The sequence below is a fragment of the Euphorbia lathyris genome, chromosome 3 (assembly GCF_963576675.1).
Source record: "Euphorbia lathyris chromosome 3, ddEupLath1.1, whole genome shotgun sequence".
Lineage (NCBI taxonomy): Eukaryota > Viridiplantae > Streptophyta > Magnoliopsida > Malpighiales > Euphorbiaceae > Euphorbia > Euphorbia lathyris.
Genome location: NC_088912.1, coordinates 87,276,800 through 87,302,282, shown reverse-complemented (window position 1 = coordinate 87,302,282; position 25,483 = coordinate 87,276,800). Strand labels below are relative to the sequence as shown.

General features: G+C 33.6%; 1 protein-coding gene across 1 annotated transcript; it reads left to right on the top strand.

Annotated features, from left to right (window-relative positions):
- Positions 1–13,635: 13,635 nt before the first annotated feature.
- On the top strand, positions 13,636–16,551 carry LOC136221896 (dirigent protein 6-like). Its single transcript, XM_066009369.1, has one exon. The coding sequence runs from the start codon at positions 15,607–15,609 to the stop codon at positions 16,228–16,230; it is 624 nt and encodes a 207-aa protein (XP_065865441.1). The 5' UTR covers positions 13,636–15,606; the 3' UTR covers positions 16,231–16,551.
- The last annotated feature ends 8,932 nt before the right edge of the window (positions 16,552–25,483 follow it).

The window sequence follows — 25,483 nt, the reverse complement described above, 5'->3', positions numbered from 1 at the left end:
TCAGCTTCCACAAAAGTACCCACAAAGTTACCTATACTGACAGCAACCTTTTCAGACATAAACCCAACTGGAAGATCATAAACCTACAGCTAAAAATCAGTGTGAGACAAGTGAATATCCATAGGATTTTGATCATCCTCTAGCCTCTTTAGCATTAGTAATTGTTGTTCAAAAGTCCATGGCCCACCCTGAATTACCCTATCCCGCTCCCATGGATGGTAGAATTCAAAACGGAATAAATTGGGGCCTATATCTTCAATGAAAATCCCTTTTGAGGGACTCCAAACATCAGCTAATGTGGATTTCATAAAAGAGGTTTTGATTGGCCTGTTTGTTAGAAAAGACCCTATCAAACACCAAGTTTGGAGACGGGATTGGACTTCAGTGGCATCCGGTTGAATCACTAATCCCGACTGAACTTCCTCTTCTAAGGTGATTAGAGCACTCCTATCAATAATTTCTTCCATCAGCAACAGTTAAGTTAATTATTAAATTTAATTAACTTTTATTAAAAAAATTAGGTCACAAATAAATTTTAAAAATACTATTTAAAATAAATGTAAAAATAAAATAATAAAATTTAATTTAGATAACACATTTATGTTATCAATTTTAATTATTAAATTACCAATTCTTTTAATATTTATACATGTCAAGATGAATACGCATATTGCATGGGCCCAAAAACTAGTTAATGCATTTGTTTGAGAGTTTGGAGGTTAATGAATGTGAGAGTTAAATGAGGTAATGGAAAGGGAAGGGAAGGGAATGGAAGGGAAATGATGGAAATGAAAGTTAAAAATTAACCTTGTTTGAGAGTTTATAAAATATAGATGAGGTTAAATGTTTAATTTCGTTTGGGAGTTTATAAAATGTAGATGATGTTAAATATTTAACTTCGTTTGAGAGTTTAAATATGGAGGGAATGAAAGTTAAATTAATTCTGCAGAGACAAAAAAATTTAAAATACTTTACGTTACTTCCATTAACCCTCAATTTGGAGGTTAGAGGAAGTAAATATTTAACTTCCATTAACCTTCATTTTCTTTTAAAAAAAACAACTCCCAAACAAAGTTAACTTAATATTTAACCTTCAGGGTAAGGTGAAAATTTGCCCTAACGTTGTTGGAGAGGATCACATTTACCCCTTAAGTATGAAATAATAAAATTTTAGGTCTATGCGATTTTCCTAAAGGTACAATTTTAGACCTATTGGATAGAAAACTTTAACGGTGTTAAAATTGTATGCCATGTCAGCAAATTTATATTCAGAATTATCACGTGTAATTAAACTACATCCTTTTTAATTACTTGAGATTAATGGAAAATACACGTGATAATTCTGAATATAAATTTACTGACATGACATACAATTTTAACAATGTTAAAGTTTCCCATCGAATAGGTCTAAAATTGCACTTTTAAAAAAACCATAGATCTAAAATTTTGCTATTTCGTACTTAAAGGATAAATGCAATCCTCCCATAAAAACGTGAGGGGCAAATTTGCTCCTTATCCCTTATCCTTCCAATACTCCCATTGAGTGTATAATTTAGGCAGAAAGCATCCTGAGACCCCTGATCTTTTATTATTTGGTGTATTAAGCCCTCGATCTTTCATTTAGATACATTGAGCCCCTGATCTTTCATTGTTTGGTCCATTAAGCCCTCGATCTTTCATTTAAATACATTGAGCCATTGATCTTTCATATATGGGTGTATTAGGCCATTCCATAAATCAATTCACATATGGATGTATTAAGGGCCTGTTTGGCTCAACAAGGAGTGTTCAACGATCGGTTTGGTCTGAAAACTGAACTGAACCGAAATAACCGAATACCGAATAACACCTAAAATAAAAATGAACCTAACCAATTTTCTCTGGACACAACAACAACAACAAACAACTTACTACAACCGCAAACAGCTAACAACAACAATAACAACATCTATTAGTTAACAGTTGAACCTAGGGGTGTTCAAAAACCAAACCGGACAGAAATAACAGACCGAATCGATGAATTTCGGTTTTTCGATTTGGTTTTTCGGTCTATTAGGTTTGGTTTCGGTCTTAAATATTATATCGGTAATATCGACCAGTTCGGTTTTTATCATAAAATAACCGAATTAATCAAACCGACCGAATTTAAGATTCATTAAATTTAGTAATCATTATTAGCTATATTAATTATCTGATTATTATTTCTTAAAACAATTATATGATTATTAAGATTCCTAAGATAAACAACTGTTCAATTATGCTGTTGTACTAAAATAATTAATATTTTATGATAATATTACAATATTAATTATCTTATTAGTTTAGTTATCGATTATCAATTTATCATTAATTTAGCTATCTATTAACCCTTTCAAAAAAAAAAAAAATGCTATCTATTATTAATTATAATAGGATATTATCAATTTACCATAATTGTAACGTATTAATTGATGTACTGTAAGTAATTACTTTAAAAAACATACTGTAAATAATTACCTTTAAATGTTTAATAATATTCATGAATTTAGTTAGTAGTACGGGTGGTTATTTAAGTTTAGGATCATGAAATTTTAATGTACATATTTTAAATATAATATAAACTAATAATTAATTAATAATTTATTTTATAAATGATGAAACCGAATACCAAATTGGACTGAACTGAAATAATCGATTCGGCTCGGTTTGTTAATATAAATCGGTTAGGTTCGTTTATATTTTAGGTGTTATTCGGTATTCGGTTGAACACTTCTAGTTGAACCAAACAGGCCCTTAATACACTCATATGTGAATTGATTTATAGAAAGACCTAATACACCCATATATGAAAGACAATATTTTTCACATGGACCCTGATGACCACGTGAATTTGGTCATTCACTGTTAGATGTAGGCTGATTAAATCTAAGCCTTAGGATGTTTTGAATCTCCACCTTAGCATTTTAATTAGCCTACATCTAATGGTGAATGACCAAATTCACGGTGGTCATTAGGGTCCATGTGAACACTACTGATATGAAAGATCAAGGGCTCAATGTGTCTTAATAAAGGATCGATGGCTTAATACACCAAATAATGAAAGATCAGGGACTCAATGTATTTAAATTAAAAATCAAGAACTTAATACACCAAACAATGAAAGATAAAAGGGGTCAGACTTCTTTTTGCCTATAATTTACCCAGACATATCGCGTATAGACGATACCAACTCATGAGCGTTATCAACATGGAAAACGCCTCATCCACTAACCGCCTTTGGTATTTAATCCGCACCGCAGGTCCTCCTTTTCTCAATTTAATCTTAGCCTTCCGTTTCGTCTTTGATAAACTATAAATACAAGCACCCTCTCTTCCAATGTCAGGTCTATGCGATCTAGCTATGGCTGCTCTGGGGTCAAGCAGTTCGAGAATATAAAGTTCTTCTTCTTGGTTTTTAATATTTTGTGATCTTTATAGATCTATAAATTATGGTATCCGTTTCGTTTACTTCGACTATTTCGATGCTTGTTTATTTTAGTCATGGATTTCAGCCTCGGATTTCTTTTATTTTTTGTGCGAGGCGATCAACATATGGGGCCTGATCTTGGTACTACGATGATTTTAGGGTTTCTGCTCTTCTAACGGTATTTGATTCTTCTTTCCAAGATTTATTAATTGAAGCGTATGAGCTACGTTTATTGGAAGGATATATGCGATATGGCAGATTCAAATCTTTAAGATTTTTTGCTTTACATGTCTTTCATGGAAGAAGCTAATCTAAAACCTGGGACTTCTAATATTTGGGTGGAAACATGGGTCAAGAATGGTCTAGTGAAGATATGGATCTTCTAAGAAACTATTTAATTAACTCCCTGTACGGGGAGCGCCTGGAGAATTTGATTTTTGTCGTCCAATGATTCGGTGAGGATATGGATTCCCATTGCTTAAATGAATAGACGAGTATTCTGAGACTTTGATCTCCTTTTACTTCTAAATGTAGTTTGTTGGAAAGTATTGGGATTTGAGCCTTGTCTTTTGATTTATCAGGAATCCACTGTAAAGCACGGATTCCATCGTCGTCGGTGTCCTAAGGGCTCCAATGGATTTAACTATGAACGATCAGGGAGCGCTGCCTTCTTATTTACTTACCTTTTTTGATTGTGTTTGATGAATCACGATTACCCTTCACTCTTTCTGCATGAAGAATAAGAATCTCATATGATCTCCGGTTGGTTGTGTGGTGCCAGGTATCATAGAAATACTGGAGTTGGGGGCGATCAGGAAGTCTTGCTTTTCAACCTTAAAATATAAATTTCATCATTTGTCTCCTCAATATAATATTTCCTCATTCTTGGCAAAAAAATTTGTAGATAGAACTGCTTTGCATCTGTGGAATTTGAGGTTCGTCGTCCTTGAATGTGAATGAGGATATGGATTGCAATTTTTTAAATGATTGACGGCGGTTTTCCGAGACTTGGATTTCCTTTTACTTTATAAGTATAAATATAAATGTGGCGGAAAGTATTAGGATTTGAGCCTTAGTCTTCTGATTTTTTAGGAATCTACTGTAAATCAAGGATTCCATCTGCATTTGGAAGATAATGTAGTTTAACTAATGATCAGGGAGCTTCGTATACTTCTTTAATTGTTTTTTAATTAACGTTGTTCATTATTCCCTTCGCTCATTTTGCATAAAGAATAAGGATATGTGATGCCAGGTATTACTTTAATTCATAGAGTTGAGGCAATCAGGAAGTTTTTCTTTTCAGTCTTAAAATATAAATTTCTTTGTTTTCCTCCTAAAAATATGATTATTCCTCATTCTATGATTTTTTTCTTATGTGGATAGAAAGGGCGGCCCGGTGCACTACGCGTCCCCGCTGATCGAGGGTCTTGTAAATATAAATTTGGTGGGAAGTATTGGGATTTGAGCCTTGGTCTTCTGATTTCTAAGGAATCCACTGTTTGCAGATCAGGACGTTTTGCTAGAAATTTCTTTGTTTAATACTAAAAAGATGATTATTCCTCATTCTATGATTTTTCTCCCTGATGTGGATAGAACTGCTCTGCCTCTGGGAATTCAATTTTTGGTCTCTAACCATTTGATGAGGATATGGGTTATCTGATACTTTGATCTCCTTTTACTTGTAAATATAAATTTGGTGGCAAGTATTGGGGTTTGAGCGTTGGTCTTATGATTTCTCAGGAATCCAACTTCAGTTGTCAGGTGTAAGTGTTTGAGCTATGGGTGCTTTGAGGTCAAGCAGTTCAAGAATGTCAATTTCTTCTTATTGGTCCAACGGTGTTTGCGAATTTGGTTTTCGTTTCTTGTTATCTTAATAGATCAGCTCTCTATAAGTTTTGACATCTGTTTAGTTTATTTCGATGCTTGTTTATTTTAGTTCATGGATTTCAGCCTCAGATTTCTTTCTTTTTTTTATGCGTGGAGAACAACATTTGTGGCCTGATCTTGGTACTACGTTGATTTTAGGGTTTCTGCTGTTCCAACGGTATTTGATTCGTCTTTACAAGATTTATTAATTGAAGCTTATGAGCTACGTACGAAAATGCAAACGGAAACGGACACCGAGAAACGTTATTTCTAAGAAAATTTAGCTAGGAAACCGTAATGGATACGGGAAAGAAACGAACAAGAAATGTGGTAACGCTGATGAAGAAGAGTTTCGTGCAACATATGCTACGTTTTTTTGGAAGAATATATGCAACATGGCAGATTCAAATCTTCAAGGTTTTTTGCATTTTATGTCTTTCGTGGATGAAGCTAATCTTAAATCTGGGAATTCTAATATTTGAGATGAAGCATGGACCAAAAATGGTCTAGTGAATGTATGGATCTTCCAAGAAGGGCTGTAACCGATTTAATTAACTCCCTGAACAGGGAGTGCCATCCTATTCACTCTTTCTGCATGAATAATAAGCATCTCAAGATTTCTCTGGTTTGATATGTGGTGCCAGGCATCACAGAAATACATGGTGTTCGGGCGATCAGGAAGTTCTCTTTTCAGCCTTAAAATATAAATTTCTTTATCGCCCTCCTTAAAGTATCGGTTTTCCTCATTCTTTGTCAATTTTTTTTTTGTGTGGATAGATTTGTTCTACATCTGGAGAATTTGGTTTTTGTCCCCCAATGATTCTATGAGGATATGGAATAGAGGAGTTTTCTGAGACTTTGATCTTCTTTTACTTCTAAATACAGTTTGGTGGAAACTATTGGGATTTGAGCCTTGTTTCCTGATGTCTCAGGAATCCACTGTGAAGCACGGATTCCATCGTCGTCGAGAAGACGAGTTTCCTAAGGGCTCCAATCGATATAACTAATGACCGAACAGGGAGTGCTTTATGTTTTTTGATTGTGTTTGATGAATCACGATTACCCTTTACTCTTTCTTCATGAAGAATAAGAATCTCATATGATCTCTGGTTGGTTATGTGGTGCCAGGTATCATAGAAATACTGGAGTTGGGGCAATCAGGAAGTCTTGCTTTTCAACCTTAAAATATAAATTTCATTATTCCTCTCCTCAAAATATTTTTCCGTCATGCTTGACAAAAGAATTTGTAGATAGAACTGCTTTGCATCTGTGGAATTTGATGTTTGTCGTCGTTGAATGTGAATGGGGATATGGATTGCAATTTTTTAAATGATTGAAGGGGGTTTTCCGAGACTTCAATTTCCTTTCACTTTATAAGTATAAATGTGGCGGAAAGTATTAGGATTTGAGCTGTAGTCTGCTGGTTTTTCAGGAATCTACTGTAAATCAAGGATTTCATCTGCATTTCGAAGATAAATATAGTTTAACTAATGACCAGGGAGCTTCGTACACTTCTTTAATTGTTTTTTAAATAACGTTGTTCATTATTCCCTTCAGAATCTCAATTTTTTCTGTTTGAATATGGGATTCGAGGTATTACTTTAATTCATGGAGTTGAGGCAAACAGGAACTTTTCTTTTCAGCCTTAAAATATAAATTTCTTTGTTTTCCTCCTAAAAATATGATTATTCCTCACACTGATTTTTTTTCTTATGTGGATAGAATTGCCCTGCCTCTGAGGATCCGATTTTTGTCCTCCAACCATTTGATGAGAATATGGGTTTTCTAATACTTTGATCTCCTTTTACTTGTAAATATAAATTTGGTGGGAAGTATTGGGATTTGAGCCTTGGTCTTCTGATTTCTCAGGAATCTTCGAGCTATATGGGTTTTTGAGGTCAAGCAGTTCAAGAATGTCAATTTCTTCTTATTGGTCCAACGATAAATTTTGACATCCGTTTAGTTTATTTCGATGCTTGTTTATTTTAGTTTATGGATTTCAGCCTCGGATTTGCTTCTTTTTTTTACGGGACTAGAACAACATCTGTGGCCTGATCTTGGTACTACCATGATTTTAGGGTTTCTGCTGTTCTAACGGTATTTGATTCTTTACAAGATTTATCAATTGAAGCTTATGAGCTACTTTTATTGGAAGAATATATGTGATATGGCAGATTCAAATATTCAAGGTTTTTTGCTTTCTATGTCTTTCGTCGATGAAGCTAATCTCAAACCTGGGAATTCTAATATTTGGGATGAAACATGGGTTCAAGAATGGTCTAGTGAAGATATCGATATTCTAAGAAGCCGATTTAATTAAGTCCCTGAACAGAGAGCGCCATCCTATTCACTCTTTCTGCATGAATAATAAGAATCTCAAGATTTCTCTGGTTTGATATGTGGTGCCAGGTATAACAGAAATACAAGGAGTTCGGGCGATCAGGAAGTTTTCTTTTCAGCCTTAAAATATAAATTTCTTTATCACCCTCCTTAAAGTATTGGTTTTCCTCATTCTTTGTCAAATTTTGTGTGTGGATAGAATTGTTCTACATCTGGAGATTTTTGTCCTCCAATGATTCGATGAGGATATGGATTCCGATTGATTAAATGAATAGGAGTTTTCTGAGACTTTGATCTTCTTTTACTTCTAAATATAGTTTGGTTGAAAGTATTGGGATTTGAGCTTTGTCTTCTGATTTCTCAGGAATCCACTGAAAGCACGGATTCCATCGCCGTCGAGAAGATGGGTGTCCTTGGGGCTCCAATGGATTTTAACTAATGACCGAACAGGGAGCGAGCGCTCCCTTCTTTATTTATTTACGTTTTTTGACCGTGTTTGATAAATCACGATTACCCTTCACTCTTTCTACCTGAAGAATAAGAATCTAATATGATCTCTGGTTGGTTATGTGGTGCCAGGTATCATAGAAATACTGGAGTTGGGGCGATCAGGAAGTCTTGCTTTTCAACCTTAAAATATAAATTTCATCATTTGCCTCCTCAATATGATTTTTTCTGATTCTTGACAAAAAGAATTGTAGATAGAACTGCTTTGCATCTGTGGAATTTGATGTTGGTCCTCCTTTGATGTGGCGGAAAGTATTAGGATTTGAGCCTTAGTCTTCTGATTTTTCAGGAATCTACTGTAAATCAAGGATTCCATCTGTGCTTAGAAGATAATATAGTAACAGATGACCAAACAGGGAACTTCGTACACTTCTTTAATTTTGTCATCCTTTCAGTTTATTTCGATGCCTTATCATTTTAGTTCATATTTTCAGCCTCGGATTCCTTTCTTTTTTTTATGCGAGGAGAACAATATTTGTGACTTGATCTTGCTTATACGATGATTTAAGGGTTCCTTTTCTGCTCTTCTAACGGTATTAGATTCTTCTTTCCAAGATTTAATTGAAGCTTATGAGCTACGTTATTGGAAGAATATATGAGATATGGCAGTTTTGGAAGTTTATATGGATTTGAATTATCTTACCTCATAATAGGCAGATTCAAATAATTCTAATATTTAAACATGGGTCTAAAAATGATCTAGTGAAGATACGGATCATTGAAGAAGGGCTCTGAACGGTTTATTAAGTACATGAACTGGGTTTTTTCTCTCCACTGGAGCCAATCCGCTCCCTTGCATGAACTGCCTAAACAAGAATTCTTGAACAGCCCGTCCTCTTCATTTATTACGTTTTATTTTTATTGTGTTGAATGACATTGTTCAGGCTTCCTGTAGGACTCTTTCTGCACGAAGAATAAGAATCTCTCCGGTTTGATATGTGGTGCCAGGTATCACAGAAATACATGGAGTTGGGGTGATCAGGAAGTTTTGCTTTTCAGCCTTAAAATAGAAATTTCTTTATTAGCCCTCCTCAAAGTATCATTTGCTCATTCTTTGTCAAATTTTTGTGTGGATAGAACTGCTCTGCATCTGGGAATTTGATTTTTGTCGTCCAATGATTCAATGAGGATGTGGATTCCGATTCAACTCCGACTGATTAAATGAACAAAGGGGTTTTCTGAGACTTTGATCTCCTTTTGCTTGTAAATATAATTCGGTGGAAAGTATTGGCATTTGAGTCTTGGTCTTCTGATTTCTCAGGAATACACTGTAAATCATGAATTCCATCGTTGTCGTCGAGAAGTTGGGCTCTAACGGATCAAACAGGGAGCGCTGCCTTCTTTATTTATTTACGTTTTTTGATTGCGTTGGATCAATAACGATTACCTTCACTCTTTCTGCATGAAGAATAAGAATCTCATATTATCTCTGGTTGGATATGTGGTGCCAGGTATCATAGAAATACATGGAGTAGGGGCGATCAGGAAGTCTTGCTTTTCAATCCTAAAATATAAATTTCATCTTTTGACTGTCAATATTATTTTTCCTTTGACAAATTTCTTTTTGTAGATTTGCATCTGTGGAATTTAATTCCATCGTCCAATGATTTGATGAGTATATGGATTGCAATTTGTTAAATGATTAAAGGGGGTTTTTCTGAGACTTCGATTTCCTCTTACTTTGTAAGTGTAAATATGGTGGAAAGTATTGGGATTTGATCCTTAGTCTTCTGATTTCTCAGGAATCTACTGTAAATCACGGATTCCTTCGGCATTCAGAAAATTATATATTTTAACTAATGACCAAACAGGGAGCGTCGTACACTTCTTCAGTTTCTTTTTAAAAAAATAAGTTCATTATTCCCCTTCACTCATTTTGCATAATTAATACATGGAGTTGAGCAATGAGGAAGTTTTGCTTTTCAGCCTTAAAATATAAATTTCTTTGTTTGCCTCCTGAAAAGATGATTGTTCCTCATTCTATGATTTTTTTTTTCTTATGTGGATAGAACTGCTCCTGCCTCTGGGAATTCGATTTGTGTCCTCCAACCATTTGACGAGGATATGGGTTTTCTGATACTTTGATCTCCTTTTACTTGTAAATATGATTTTGGTGAGAAGTATTGGGATTTGAGCCTTGGTCTTCTAATTTCTCAGGAATCCACTGTAAATCACGGATTCCATCAGACGTCCAGAAGTTGAGGGCTCTAATAGATTTTAACCAATGACCAGGGAGCGGCGCTCACTTTCTTAATTTACTTTAGTTTTTTAATAACACTGTTCATTATTCCCCTTCATTCTTTCTGAATAATGAATAAGAATCTCAGGTTTCCCCGGTTGGACCTGTGAACACATGGAGTTGGACCAAGCAGGAAGTTTTTCTTTTCAGACTTGAAATAGAAATTTCGTCATTTGCCGCCTCTAAAAATTTTGTGGAAGTAATTTTGAGCCTTGGTCTCCTGATTTCTCAGGAATCCACAAGAAATAATGGATTCCATCCGGAGTTACATTTCCTAAGATAGATTGGAGGGCATGTTGCTGAGTTAATGATCAGGGAGCTCTTGTTGTTCTTCATTTTATTATCGTTATTTGTTTAGCTTTCACAAGGGGGGACAAGGGAATTTGAATTGGCTAAATGTGTTATCTCAGGGTTCTCGAGTTCAAGTTGATTCCCTATAGCAACAGAACCCTTTCTTACATGGAAACGCTTCATCAAATTTGCACTTGACAAACCCTACCTGAACATCCTTCTTTCCAATTTAGTTTATCTTGAATCATCCATTTTGTCTTATGTTCCAATAATACAAGTCCTCTTCTTGTATCCCAGGTGTTGGTCTTCTTACTTTTGAGTGCTTTTAGGACAAGTTCGGTAATATCTAATTCTTTTATATGGTTGAACGATGTTTGTGAATTTCGTTTTTGTTAATTCTGTTCAGTACAGATTTGCTGTCTATAGGTCCTATCCTAGATTGTAATTTTTGACAACTGTTAAACGATGCTTGTTTGTTTTAATTCATGCATTTCAGTTATTACAGATATATTCGGTCTGATCAGGTTTTAACCTTCTTTTCTTTTTCATGCTTCGATATAATTTTTTCTCAATTACTGTGATAGTTATTTTTTTGCAGATTTAACACATGCATCTGGACAAGTTAGGTGGACTAAGATAGATTGGGGGTCACATTTTTATCTTATTTTGTTCTTGCTTAGATTTGTGTTTAGATGCCTTATCCTATGACAGGCCATGTTTTCTACTTATAGAATGGATCAAATACTGGAGACTTGGATTCTGCAAATAGAAGCATGATCTCTTTCAGTCTTCTGATGAAATACATGGTTTGAGATGCATCATGGGGGTTTTCTTGAGCATTGCCTACTTGTAACATATGGTTTGATAGATAGTGGCAGATTTTCTAAATTTTAGTTCCGGATTTCTCAGGAATCAATCACAGCGTGGAGCAATATGTTCGCTAAAATTTGATTTTCCCGGGATGCCTGGGTCATCAGGGAGTATTATCTATTTATTGCGATATTGTTCTTGATTATGGTAATATTGGCTTAATAGCAAAAACCATTGCACTTGAGTTGGTATGATTGTGTTGTTTTCAGGGTTCTGTTTTGGAATATAGGATTATGCTGAGACACTGTTGGGAAGTAGATTTTCTTACCTTTTCCAGCCACTTAACTTGATTTCTTTTCTCTTCAAGAAGAATATGTATAGGGTAAATGACTTCGTTTTGCTGATATAATTAGTTTACTACTGCAGAAATTATATTGAAATTTGCAAATAAGTGGCGTCCCTTTTCTGTCTCTTGTTGATGAGGAGGATACGTGGTGACTTCACAAAGGGGTTTCTTTGTTTTTTTCCCTACATAATTCTTGTAATTATTTGTTAGAAAAGGGTAGATAACCTTTCATCCGCAATTGAAACAAAATCAGCTTTTTGTGTTGTCCTGTTGATATGGTTGCAATCATGTTTCCAGGGTTCCTCTATTTCAGTTCCTGAGGACATTGGAAACATCTTTGAGGGAGTTCCTCCTTTATTTCCTGATGAGCACATGATTAGGTTTTTGACATTTGTAGAATTCTTTGACGTGTTCGTTTGCTCTATGACTTATGCAGTGGTGCATTTTGAAATATGAATTGGTCGTTCATTGGCACAAGTGTAGTTGATAAATAATTCGTGTAATCTCAAGTGGTTTTGGTTGAATTTGTGTCCAGCACTTCCCATTGAACAAATACGAGGATTGGAGCTTTCAGGAGGTTCTTCAATTCCTCTTTGATATTTTTACAAACATTTCATAACTATGAATTGATTTAATATAGATCTTTAAATGAGTCTCTGTTTTATGCTAGTTATTCTTTGTTCTGTTTCCTGTAGAACTATTTTTTATTTGGAGCTCTAGTACTCGATTTGTGATTGGAGATGTCAACTTCAGATGCTTCGACGAATAAAGGGTTTTCTTGGATATCGTCTTCTTTTTGGACTTCTGATTATTTGCTTCCTGTATAATTAATAATTAATTGCTTACTCTGGTTAGTGCATTTGTTTTTCTATGGGTCCAGTATTTCCCATTGAAGAATACGAGTATTGGAGCTTTCAGGAAGTTCTTTAATTCCTCTTGGATATTTTTACAAAGATTTTAATCTCTAAATTGATTTAATGTGTCATTAAATGATACTCTGTTTTATGCTAGTTATTCTTCATTCTGTTTCCTGGAGAACTATTTTGTATTTGGAGCTCGAGAACTGGATTTGTGATGGCAGCCTGTCAGCTTCAGATGCTTTGAGGAATAGAGGGTTTTCTTGCTTTACCCCATACCCCCTCCTCATCTACTGCAATTTAAAGCTTTCTTTCTTGAACAATTGGGTTGCACAAAGTCCAGTTAAAGGTTAATTTTTCATTTCGGTTTCTAGTGTAAAAGATCCACAATGTTCTGTTCTATTTACTCTGGTTTTGATAATTCTCCTTTCTTTATTCCTATGCAAATGAGTTGGTTTTTCTGCTTTTGTTTCTGTTGCATTGAGATCATACCCCCTCCTCATCTACTGCAATTTAAAGCTTTCTTTCTTGAACAATTGGGTTGCACAAAGTCCAGTTAAAGGTTAATTTTTCATTTCGGTTTCTAGTGTAAAAGATCCACTATGTTCTGTTCTATTTACTTTGGTTTTGATAATTCTCCTTTCTTTATTCCTATGCAAATGAGTTGGTTTTTCTGCTTTTGTTTCTGTTGCATTGAGATCTTGAGAGTGAGAAACCGGCGGTGATTAGTTTGTCATCCAATATTTGTATTCTTCCAACAAGTTGTATTCTGATCTTAGAGTTTAATGTCTCTCTCCTTAAGGTTTTGTATTTTTTTAAATAACAACTTTTTGAGTAACATTTTGGTGTTGCTTTTTCTGTGTTTGCTCAGTTTTTTTTTGTGGGTGGTTTGTTTTCTTGTTGCTTTAAATTTTTTAACTCCGCCTATTCGGCTTAATGCCCATAGCCAGTCCCAAGCCTGGATAAAGGAGGAGGGTTTATATACACGTTGCAATATGTCATGGTGTAATTGCTTTTTTCTATTTTGTTGCGTTTTATTGAATTGTGGGTTACTGAATCTCCTTGTTTTACATGTTGATAGCCTCTGTAACTAAAAACTGTTTTGAGGATATGCATAATTGTTCTTTTTGTTTTATCAGTCTGCTTTGGCAACTCTGTGTTTTAATATTTATTGTAAGGCTCGCTTTGGCATCTTCGTATTATTCGACTTACCTGTGCAATGAGATGAATTGAGATACCAGTTATTTATCGTTGAGTATTCAGATGTCTCTTTAATGAAAGTAGCTCCTTTTCTCTGAACCTATAGAGAATAGCCTGAATATAATGCTGAAAAAAAAGGAACTTGATGCATACCTAATTTCGTACTTCATGCTGTGGATGGATATGCTAGGTGTTGGTTGAGTGTTGATTGTGTGGGTGTCGGATGTCTGTTTGCTTAGGCTTTTCTGCTGGTCGATTTTTTCCTTGTTGCTTTAATTTTTTTTAACTCCGCCTATTCGGCTTAATGCCCATAGCCGGTCCCAAGCCCGGATGAAGGAGGAGGGTTTATACTTGTCAAGAATATGAGATCAACAGATGCATACAAATCGTAGTGGTGATGCTTGGCTAGAGGGCAGATTGAGTTTTGGTTCTGGACCAGGTGCAGAGAGAGATGAAGCCAGGAAATTTTATTATCTGATAAAATTAGCCTAAAAAATTATCGCAACTAGCAGGAAATTATCTGTGGCTTGGGCTGATAGATTGAATATTTTTGGCCCAGGGTCTGTTGTTGTTGCACATATCTGATCAGACAAGCTAGCAACCTCTTTGAATAGCTGATAGATGAGGAGACTGCATTCTGGGAGCTGCCCTCTTATTCGAGTTGATCTGTTTTTGTTTGTTGGAAATGGTCATGGAAATGTAGAGCATTTTAACTGGTTGCTAGGGTTGGTTCCTTCATTTCCTGTGGAAGCTTTATAAAATGTTGCTTTGTTTCCTTTGCTCTTTCTTGTGCAGGATTTTCTCAAAACCCTTGTTTGCTGTCTGCGCCTATCGGGTTCTGATGTGCTGTCTTTTGTTTTGGCTGGCTTTTCCGTTCTGCTGCTTGTTGGCTATGCTTTAGGGCCTGGAATCGACCCCGGACTGTTGCTTTCAGAATGTGGTGGGAGTATGATTGTTCGCAGTATAAAGATGTCTTGGAGCAGGTTGGTTTTTGCTTCTGTTTCTTTTTATCATCATTTCTCTTGTATTGCTATTCCAGTCGAACAAATAGTTGCTCTCTATTAGAAAGAAAAAAGATGTCATTAGCTACATCTTCTGCCAATCTCAGGACTAACATAATGCTTGTTCAGTTATTAACTTATTAAATTTGTTTACACCCCGCATTTCTTTGTGACCAAATATTTATTTATTCATTGATCTGTCTGTGTTCTTGGTGTATTATTGGTTATATCAAAAGCATGCGGCTTTAAATATATAATAAGGCTAAACATCACTTAAGGTTAAACTTGGGTGGTAAAGAATTTCAGTTTTAAGTGAAGAGATCACTGTCGGAGATGTTTTAAACGAAAAATGAAGAGATTAGGGGTTTTTTATATGAAGAGTTTAGGGGTTTTCATATGGAGTGCAGAGTCTTCTAATAATTTCCCCGAGATCTTCACAAAATTGTTCCTGGAGTTGCGTTACATTTTTTAACTAAAATTTCGAGTGTGTTTAATTATGTCTCTGTATAAGTGTTTACTGAACTTATATACTGAAAAGTGAAAATGCCTTTAATGTAATGTATAGCTTCCATGTTGCACTTTAAAGTTGCTAGAAACAATAGTGGGTTTGGTTTGTCTTATCATATTTAATCATAAAGAACAAGTGTAACAGTTGGCCAACACCACACCATCTCAACCATTAAAACGACTACCCCTCCTATCATATGACTACAATACAGTTAGTCCCTTGCATAATGCTGTGCAGAATAATATTCTGCATTGCAGTTTCCTTAGCAATACTCTCTGTAATTCTCATGTCAGTGTTTTCTCCGATGTCGAAGAAGCACTCGTCCAAGGACACTTCTAAACCTTGGGTAGCCATCTCTCTCTACATTCAACAACCTCATATTCCGAGCTCCAAGAATGTGCAGCCATCATCGGACAGCGGGGCTTTCATCTTCCGCCGTACACTCACTGAAGGACCAGAGAATACATCAAGAATCATAGGGAAAGCTCAAGGTTTCATAATTCCTATTGAACCGTTTGCACGTTCTGCTTTCAATGTCGTTTATCTGACGTTTGATACCCCGGAGTATTCGGGGAGTTTGAGTGTGCAGGCCAAACATATAGGCCATGAAGGTGAACAACTTACTGTGGTGGGCGGAACTGGCTCTTTTGCGTTTGCTCGAGGGGTCGCGGTTTTTGCACAGACGGATGATGTGGGTACTACTTATCATGTTAAGCTTCAGCTAAGGTTTCCCGATAAGTATGTATTCTCAGACAATCCCAGGATGAGGGGAATCATTTGTATGTTTTACTGTTTTGTTCGTTTGCTATTGATATATTAATAAGGATTTGAAGTGGGATTTTCTCTGTACATCAGATTTTTATATATATTAGATTACTAATTGTGATTTCAACTTTGAGAATTATGGAAGTTATGAATGTACTAGGAATCTGCTTCTTTTCATTAACATTAGTGGATTAAATATATATTTGTTGTAGTTAAAGAAATTAATTACATGATTAAGAGATTTTTTTTTATATTTTATGGTTTTAAGCAATCCGGGTCTTTGACTGCGGGATTATGTGTTTGATACTTTAAAATCCAGAAACTTCAAAATGTGGAAGAGCAAGAGCAAGAGGTGTTTGTTTGGAAGCGGTGAAGAATTGGGGGTATAAGACAGGACGTTTTGGGCTTACGAAATTCTGGTAAAGGCATACAATTTACAGATGTATAGTATTTAAATTATCGAGACGATGTATATCTTTAACAAGTTAAGTTAATTTTAGTTAATTAATTAATTAGGAATACTAATTCTAATCATTAATTACAATAATCACCAAATTCCTGAAAAAGGAAGGGATTTGTGAGGGAATAGTTTGCGTGCTTTTTGAGGTAACCGGTAGGCATTGATCTTGGAATAAATAAAGGGTAAATTTCAAAAAAAAACCCATGTGGTTTGATGTAGAACCAACAGAATAACAATTGAGTGAAGATTGGTTATTAAAGGGAGATATAATAGATATAAAGAAAACCAAAATAGAATGAACATTGATGGATAACCAACAGAATAACAATTGAGTGAAGATTGGTTATGCCTCAGTCCAACCTTTTTAGTGGACAATGTCTCTGCTAAAGAGGGTCAAAATAAAAGTTACAAGGAGCATACACCTGGCAGTTTCGCAAAAATCACCAAATTCCTGAAAAATAAAGGGATTTGTGAGGAAATAGTTTGCCCATACGTTCCTTGGAGGCAAAATTGATGATTCAGTGAAGATTTTGTTATTATAATTTTATTTTATTACACCTATAAATATTAAATTAAACTCAATAATATGCTTAAATTCATAATTAATTAATATTATATATTATAATCTATTTCGTAAAAATAAAAATTTAGAAAAGGACGTGACAGTGTGGGAAAACTATCGCCTCACAATTTTTTTATCAGGAATGTGGTGATTTTTGTGAAACTCCAGTGCGTGCTCCATGTAACCTTGATTTTGGCCCTCTTTAGCAGTATCCACTAGAAAGGTTGGACTGAGGTATAACCAATCTTGTTCCAATTGTTCTTCTGTTGGTTCTTCATCAATGTTCATTCTATTCTGGTTTTCTCTATATCTATTATATCTCCCTTTAAATTTAAAGGGAGATATAATAGTTAAAGGGAGATATAATAGATATAGAGAAAACCAAAATTGAATGGACATTGATGAAGCACCAACAGAATGAACATTGATGAATCACCAACAGAAGAACAATTAAGAGAAGATTGGTTATGCCTCAGTCCAACCTTTCTAGTGGATAGTGTCTATGCTAAAGAGTGCCAAAATAAAGGTTGCATTGAGCACACACCTGACAGTTTCACAAAAATCACCAGATTCCTGAGAAAGGAAGGGATTTGTGAGGAAATAGTTTGCCATACATTGCAGGACCATACATTTGAGACATGATTGCTGATTCGGTAAAGGTATTTTGTTATTATAGTTTTATTTTACTTTTTAATTGTGACATGTATCTTATTAAATGAAGTAATAGAGACCGATTATATTTGTGAAAAACCTATGCTATAAGCTCTTGTGGATGGACCTATTACTGTAGTGATTGCTTTGACGGATGCTTTTGGAAATTTAAGGGTCGGGTGAGGATTATTTCATTTTTCTTTTTTCTATTTTGGGTTAATACACATACATGTATATCTTTGTATTTGTCTGTTTTATCACATATGCCTTCATATCAAATAAACAGTCAAATGTATAAAAAAAATGGAAATACATATCTTCTTTAGAAGACACTTTGTTCTTTTTAAGCTATTGTTGACAATTATTTTTTTACGAAATCTCTTATAAAATGGAAAATGTGAGTTAGAAGTTTTGACCAAACAATACCATTAGGTTCGTTTTTAAATTATTCTTATAGTATATTATTTTTTATGTGATTTAAATTTTCCATCAAAATTGATGAAGTATCTAGATTATTAAAACGATTAATTAATTTTTAATATTTCACTACTAAAACTCTATTTTCTATCTTTAAAAAAACTATATATATATATATATATATATATATAATCAAATTTTATTAATTATTAAGACTTAATTAATTAATACTTTTATGGTTTTTTTTTCTATTAAAATAATTTTCAGTAAATTCAAGAAAAAAATATAAAATTATACTGATAATACAAAATATTATATAATTAAGAATAAACAAATTGATTGACTAGTATAAAAGTAAAATTTCTCTTTCACCACGAATTAAAAAGATAAGTTTGTAGAAAAAATATTTTAAAAAAATTGAGTTTTGGTTGATAAAGAAAAAAATACTTGGTCGCCCATGGGTACGGGGATGCGACAATCACACTTCCGATTAGTCTTAGTGCAATACGCGCGCCGCTCCAACTAAAACTAAAGTTTGCATAATCGAACAACAATCAACTTCCATATGCAACAGTGATAACGCCAAGGGCTAACACCATCTGCGCACGTACAACAGATAACTCAGAGTGGAATAGAAACCTCTGTCAAACTAGAAATTGAAGCAGAAAGGTTGAATATGAGGGCTCAACCATTAGTTTCCTTAATACATATAGCACCACAGTTGATAACCGTCTCTCAGGATACAACAGATTCTGTCGACGAACTCTAACCAAAGTTATTACCGGAAGCAAAAAGAGAAAGCGAAAGAAACAAGAATAGTCTGTTGAAAGAAAGGTTTGAGAAGTTTTCGATTTCTTTCTGTCGACGGAATTTGACAAAGTAATCTTATCCTTATTTATATATAAAGGCATTAGAAAAACTGCTAGATAGATTAATTCATGTAATTAAGTAGTCAATTAAATGCAATTTAGCTCGGTTGTTACAACCATTTCAACTGAAGTTTATTAAGCCAACTCTTACAACCATTTCAATTGAATGCAATTAATTCTAACGTTTCAGAATGTAATGCAATTAACCTTTCAATTAAATGCAATTAATTTCAAGTGGTGTACTTTGAGTTTTAATTTCTCATTCAACACTTGTCCTTTTTAATTTCTCATTCTAACGTTTGAGTGTATATATACTGTTGGAAAGCTCTCGTAAAATAGAATATGTTTATATATTAACATTATTCAAAATACCATTTTATCTTTTTGTATATTAAAGCCTCAAAATGATGAAAATTAATATAAAGATAAAGGAAAGTTTGGTATGAACATTGAGAGTTGATATATTTAATAATTTTCTTATGTCTTAGTACTGTTTAAATAATTAATTAATGGAAACTATTCGAAGAAAACATTGAAAATTAGAAATAATTTATGTATTTTTTGAAGCAGTGATTGTCTGCTTGAGGGTACATTGCAAGATTAATTAATTCTACTCTCTCTAGAACTTATCTTTTAATCACTGGTTAAACTACACATCATGAGGGAACTTTACTTGGCCACTAAACTTTAAAGGCAAAAAGCATCCTGAAGCCCCTGATCTTTCATTGTTTGGTGCATTAAGCCCTCGATCTTTTATTTAGACACATTGAGCCCCTGATCTTTCACCATTTGGTGCATTAAGCCCTCGATCTTTCACTTAGACACATTGAGCCCTTGATCTTTCATATATGGGTGTATTAGGTCCTTCCATAAATCAATTAATATATAGGTTTATTAAGGGCATGTTTGGTGTGACAACAAATGATGTTCTAAAAATAACAAATTCTAAAATAAAAAATATATTATACAAATTAATAAAAATAATTTAAATAAAAAATAAAAAATTTATTGAACACAATAAAACCTTGTTTTTCAATAATTATGTTCTAAAAATAAAAATAATGTTAAAACTGAAGCACATTTTGTGGAAATAAGAAGGTTAATTTTATCAATAACAAGTAACTACAAACAACTGTTCATGAAAAGAGATTTTTCATGAAAAGCTCCAAAATGTTGCAATGTCCAGAGAAAATGCGAAACGCTGCAGTTATATAAACCTAACCAAACATGCCCTTAATAAACCTATATATTAATTGATTTACGGAAGGACCTAATACACCTATATATGAAAGATCAATGGCTCAATGTGTCTAAATGAAAGATCGAGGGCTTAATGCACCAAATGATGAAAGATCAGGGGCTTAATGTGTCTAAATAAAATATCGAGGGCTTAATGCACCAAACAATGAAAGATCAGGGGCCTCAGGATGCTTTTTGCCAACTTTAAAACATAATATAAAATTTACTCAATTTATACTTTCTAACATTATGGACACTAAACTTTACAAAACACCTCAAAATGGAAATGTTCATGAATTAAAGTGGTTTAGAAAAATATTTACTATGAAACAACATTTTTTATTTGCCAAAATCACGATTTCTGGAGCATTCTCTCTCTCTAAACAATCAATTTTTATCTCATAATCAAACAACACCTAAATAACATCAAATCGAAAATTTTAAAGAAATAAAGTGAATTAGAATATCATAAATGCTTGTAATTTTTTAGTTTGAGATCGTCAACAGTCATTTTGAGGTGTTCATTGAAGTTTAATGGCTATAACGTTAGAAATTATAAAGTTGGATGACTTTTATGTTACAATTTGAAGTTTAGTAATCATACTGTGAAAATGAGTAAAGTTCAATAACCATGAATGTAATTTAAACTTTAATCCCCCAGTGAAACGGATCCAAAATTCATTGATTAGGTGTAGGGCCGACTCTACGTGTTAGGAGGCCTAAAGCAAATTATTCAATTATGTCTTTTGAAAATTATATACATATTGAAATTTATTCTTCTAGTTTTCTTTGATACAAATTCCCTAATTAAACTTTGATAATCAATTTCTTCTAATAAGTCATGTCAATAGATAAAATTGCTATTTCAATTAATTTTTCTTGTGTCATGGTTGATTTTAAGTAAAATGTTCATTAAGGGAAAATTCAAGATAAGAGAAATCCTCACTTGATGAGCATCCAAGATAAGAAATTCTAAGAATTTAATTAAGGGAAAATTCTAAATATAATCTTTGTGTTTTTTATGATTTGCAAATGGTTGTCTATGGGTTTTTTATTGCAAAAAAGAGCGAAGTTAGCAAAACATAGACATCTGCTCCCAAAATCAGTAATTGGAAGAGGAAGAGAAAGAAATTAGAAGATAAAGATCTAATCCAGAAATCCAACATAAATTGTGAAATGTTAGATTTTTACATGTGTTTTTAATTTTTGTTCTTGTGAAATTTAATCACATTGAAAAACTGAAGTTTATCTTAGTATTCTAGTACATTAGTACATGCTCTCTGGTTTAATGATTAAACTTTTTTCGTTAACTCTAATTACTTTTATTCGTTCTCTCCCTTTCTAAAATCGCAGATAATGAGCTACTGACCAAGTTGTACACGTGATCTTTGAATAATGCACCTGAGCAGGTGTCTATTTCTTACGAAAAAAAAAACAAAAAAAAGACTGAAATTAGATTGTCATTTTAATCTTAGGTCTTGTTTGATAAAGCACTTAATTACTTAAATTAAAGTGTTCAACACTTATTTAATTTAAGTGCGTTTGATAACGGTTGTTTCTCCACCACTTAAATTAGTTAATTACGTTAAAAATCACGTATTTTGGTAAGTCAAAATATTTAACTTAACCTTTTAAGTTAAACATTATCAACTCATATTTTTATAAAAGTTATATCATTCAATATTTTCAGCACTTATAATGTTCAGCACTTAAAATTCAGTACTTATTTTTTCAGCACTTAATTTTCAGTTTTATCAAACGGCACCTTAGTTTTCCATATTATGATGCTCATTTTGTTCAATTGGTGCCTTCATCCAATTGTTCACTGATCTAAGGCGCTCCATCATATCCTAATTGGTGAAAGATTTCACCCACATTGAAATTTATTTTCGTATTAGAGATTGGTGATTCTATCGTTTAGTTCATGCAATGTTGTTAAAATTTTGAATATATGTAAGTAGATATTTGTTTTATGGAATTTACCTTACTCTTTCTTTCTATGAAATTAACGTAGAAAACTTAGAGAACTCTGCTGCATGCTTCAAATATGAGTGAACAAAGCAAACCGAGACTCTCTTACATTCCTTATTTGCAATCAATTTTGGTTTAAATATCTCAGAATGCAGCAGAGTTCTCTAAGTTTCCTACGTTAATTTCATAGAAAGAAAGAGTAAGGTAAATTCCATAAAACAAATATCTACTTACATATATTCAAAATTTTAACAAGATTGTATGAACTAGACGATAGAATCACCAATCCCTAATATGAAAATAAATTTCAACGTGGGTGAAATCTTTCACCGACTAGGATATACAGTGGCGAATCTAGGATTGAAGGAGCGGGGGGTAAAACTCTACCTAAAAAAAATTGGACAAAAAATGCAAAATTGTTCAATTTTTTATGACGAAAAATGCAAATCGTTCAATTATCATTCATTATTTTTATGATTTTTTTTTATAAAAAAAAACATAAATTTTAATGTTTCCGACTCGTAATCATCCATTTCCGGGATTCTCAGGTTGCTACGTATCAAATATCCCTAACGTTTTGGGTCAGGGGCAATTTTACCCCTAACATCTAAAATGGTGAAATTTTACCCCTAATGTTGTAGCCAAGAGCAATTCTAAAAAAGATATAATGTTTTTTGTAATTTAATAATAAAATTGGAGATTAATATTTATAAATTCGGTGAATTTTTTTTGTCTAATTGGTACAAAAGACAGTATATTTTTAATTTTTTTTTCACATCCCAATATATGTTTGTGATTTGTTACTGAAAAAATAACTCATGGTGTGAAGTGTAGATGACAAGATTCATGACCGAGAAGACAATTTGATGAATTATTTCTCAAATTGACCCAATTTATCAACGTTAGGGGAAAAACTGCTATTGGCTTCCAACATTAGGGATAAAATTGTATCATTTTAGACGTTAGGGGTAAAATTGCTCGTGGCCCAAAACATTAGCATTATTTTTGTAACTTAACTCTTCTTTTTTTACTTTAAATTTTTTTTTAATGGGATGAAGGGGGGCAATGCCCCCTTTGACCCCTTCCCCCTACATCCGCCACTGAGGATATAATGGAGCGCCTTAGATCAGTGAACAATTTGATGAAGGAACGACATGATCAAAATGAGCATCCTAATATGGAAACTAAGATTAAAATGACAATCTAATTTCAGTCTTTTTTTTTTTTGGTAAGAAATAGACACATGCTTAGGTGCATTATTCAAAGATTATGTATACAACTTGGTGCAGTAGCTCATTATCTGCGATATTAGAAAGGGGGAGAATGAATAAAAGTAATTAGAGTTAACAAAAAAAGTTTCATCATTAAACTATAGAGCATGGACTAGAATACTGAGATAAACTTCAGTTTTTCAATGTTATTAAATTTCATAAGAACAAAAATTAAAAACACATGTAAAAAATCTAACATTCACAATTTATGTCGGACTTCTGGATTAGGTATTTATCTTCTAATTTCTTTTTCTTTCTCTTCTAATTAGTCATTTTGGGAGCAGATGAAAAATGGCAAATGTCTTTGTTTTTAATCAAAGCAAAATCGTGTTTGCATAATTCAAACAACAGAAGAAGACTCTACCGATAGAGAGAGATGTTGGATCATTAAATTTGGTTTAAAAGCATAGTTAACCAGAGTTAATTGTGGTTGAGAGATTCAATGAGTTTAAATGTTGATTAGGATAAATTTAACACATGTAATTAATTGATTGGGGGACATAGAAGAGGACACAGTCTAAAAGACAACATATTTTTTTCCTGAATGAAATAGTCAAACACATATTATGCGGAATGAGAGATAACGAGAAATCATAATACTTAATTATCAATAATCTAAAATCTAGGATTTAGATAATCCTCTCAACAACCAAGCTCAACAACTTTTTTTTAGAGATAAATATATACAATAAAATTTACTAGATGCTATTTATCTGTCCAAATGAATCCAATGGTTTGGTTTTGTTTGGGTAGAATGAGCAAACCAAAATCTAAGACTACAATCAATGATCTGCCATTAGAAACTTTACTGCAAATATTTTACAAACTTACAGTTAAACAACTTCATAGGAATAAGATGGTCTGCAAGCTTTGGTCGTCACTCATCTCGCACCCTTCTTTTCCTTCTGAATACTTGCTTAGGATGAAGTCACACATATCAACTCGTACCTTATTTCTAACTTATGTGAATAGCACACTTGAGTGTGTAGCTTCAAGTAAAGGGTTGCTATTATGCATACATTCGTGCCGTAGCACAAGCAATTTCGATTTAGTTGTCTGCAATCCCGTGACGAAGCAATGGCTTTCCCTCCCTAATCCACCCTCCCAAAACTACGTTTTCTCCGAAAACTACGTTTTCTGCGACTATGGATTGGTTTGCAACCCGAGTATTGAATCTGCAAATGTTTCAACTCAGTTCAAGGTGGTTAGGATTACTAGTCCCTCAGATGATGTAAATTCAAACGTTTTGAACATGCAGATATTCGACTCTGCAACTTACCAGTGGTCGGTGTTAAAGAGAACAATTGATGCTGAAATTCATTTCGATGCAAGGTATGCTAAGAATGCTATTGAACACAGAGGGATTTTGCATTGGGATTGTAGAAGAAGCCATGTTCTTCTTGCATTCGATCCAGACGTTCGCCTATGTGTTCGGATCCCATTACCTAGAAGCCACACTGACGGTATTGAATATGTTTTTGGAGCGAGCCAAGACCATCTCTACTATTTTGATTATGATTTTCTATTTAGAACTTACTGTAGTATGTGGAGATGTGACGAGTTCGGAGGAGAATATACTTGGAATGTTTATAGAAGATTGGATTTGGATTGGATTCATGACATGTTTAAACCAAGATTGACTCCTTTTGATTGGATGTTTTATTGCCATTCTTTCTTTGAGAATATCATTTGGGAGGTATTGGCCATTGATCCCATCAATTGCAATATCTTGTATCTTTCTCCCTATGTGTGCGATTCTGATTACGTCCATAGAATTTACTCACTCGATATAGAGAGCAGAAAAATGAAGAAGCTCAATTATTTGACTATTATGGGCCGTGATGTTATTAAGAGTATTATGTTTGTTC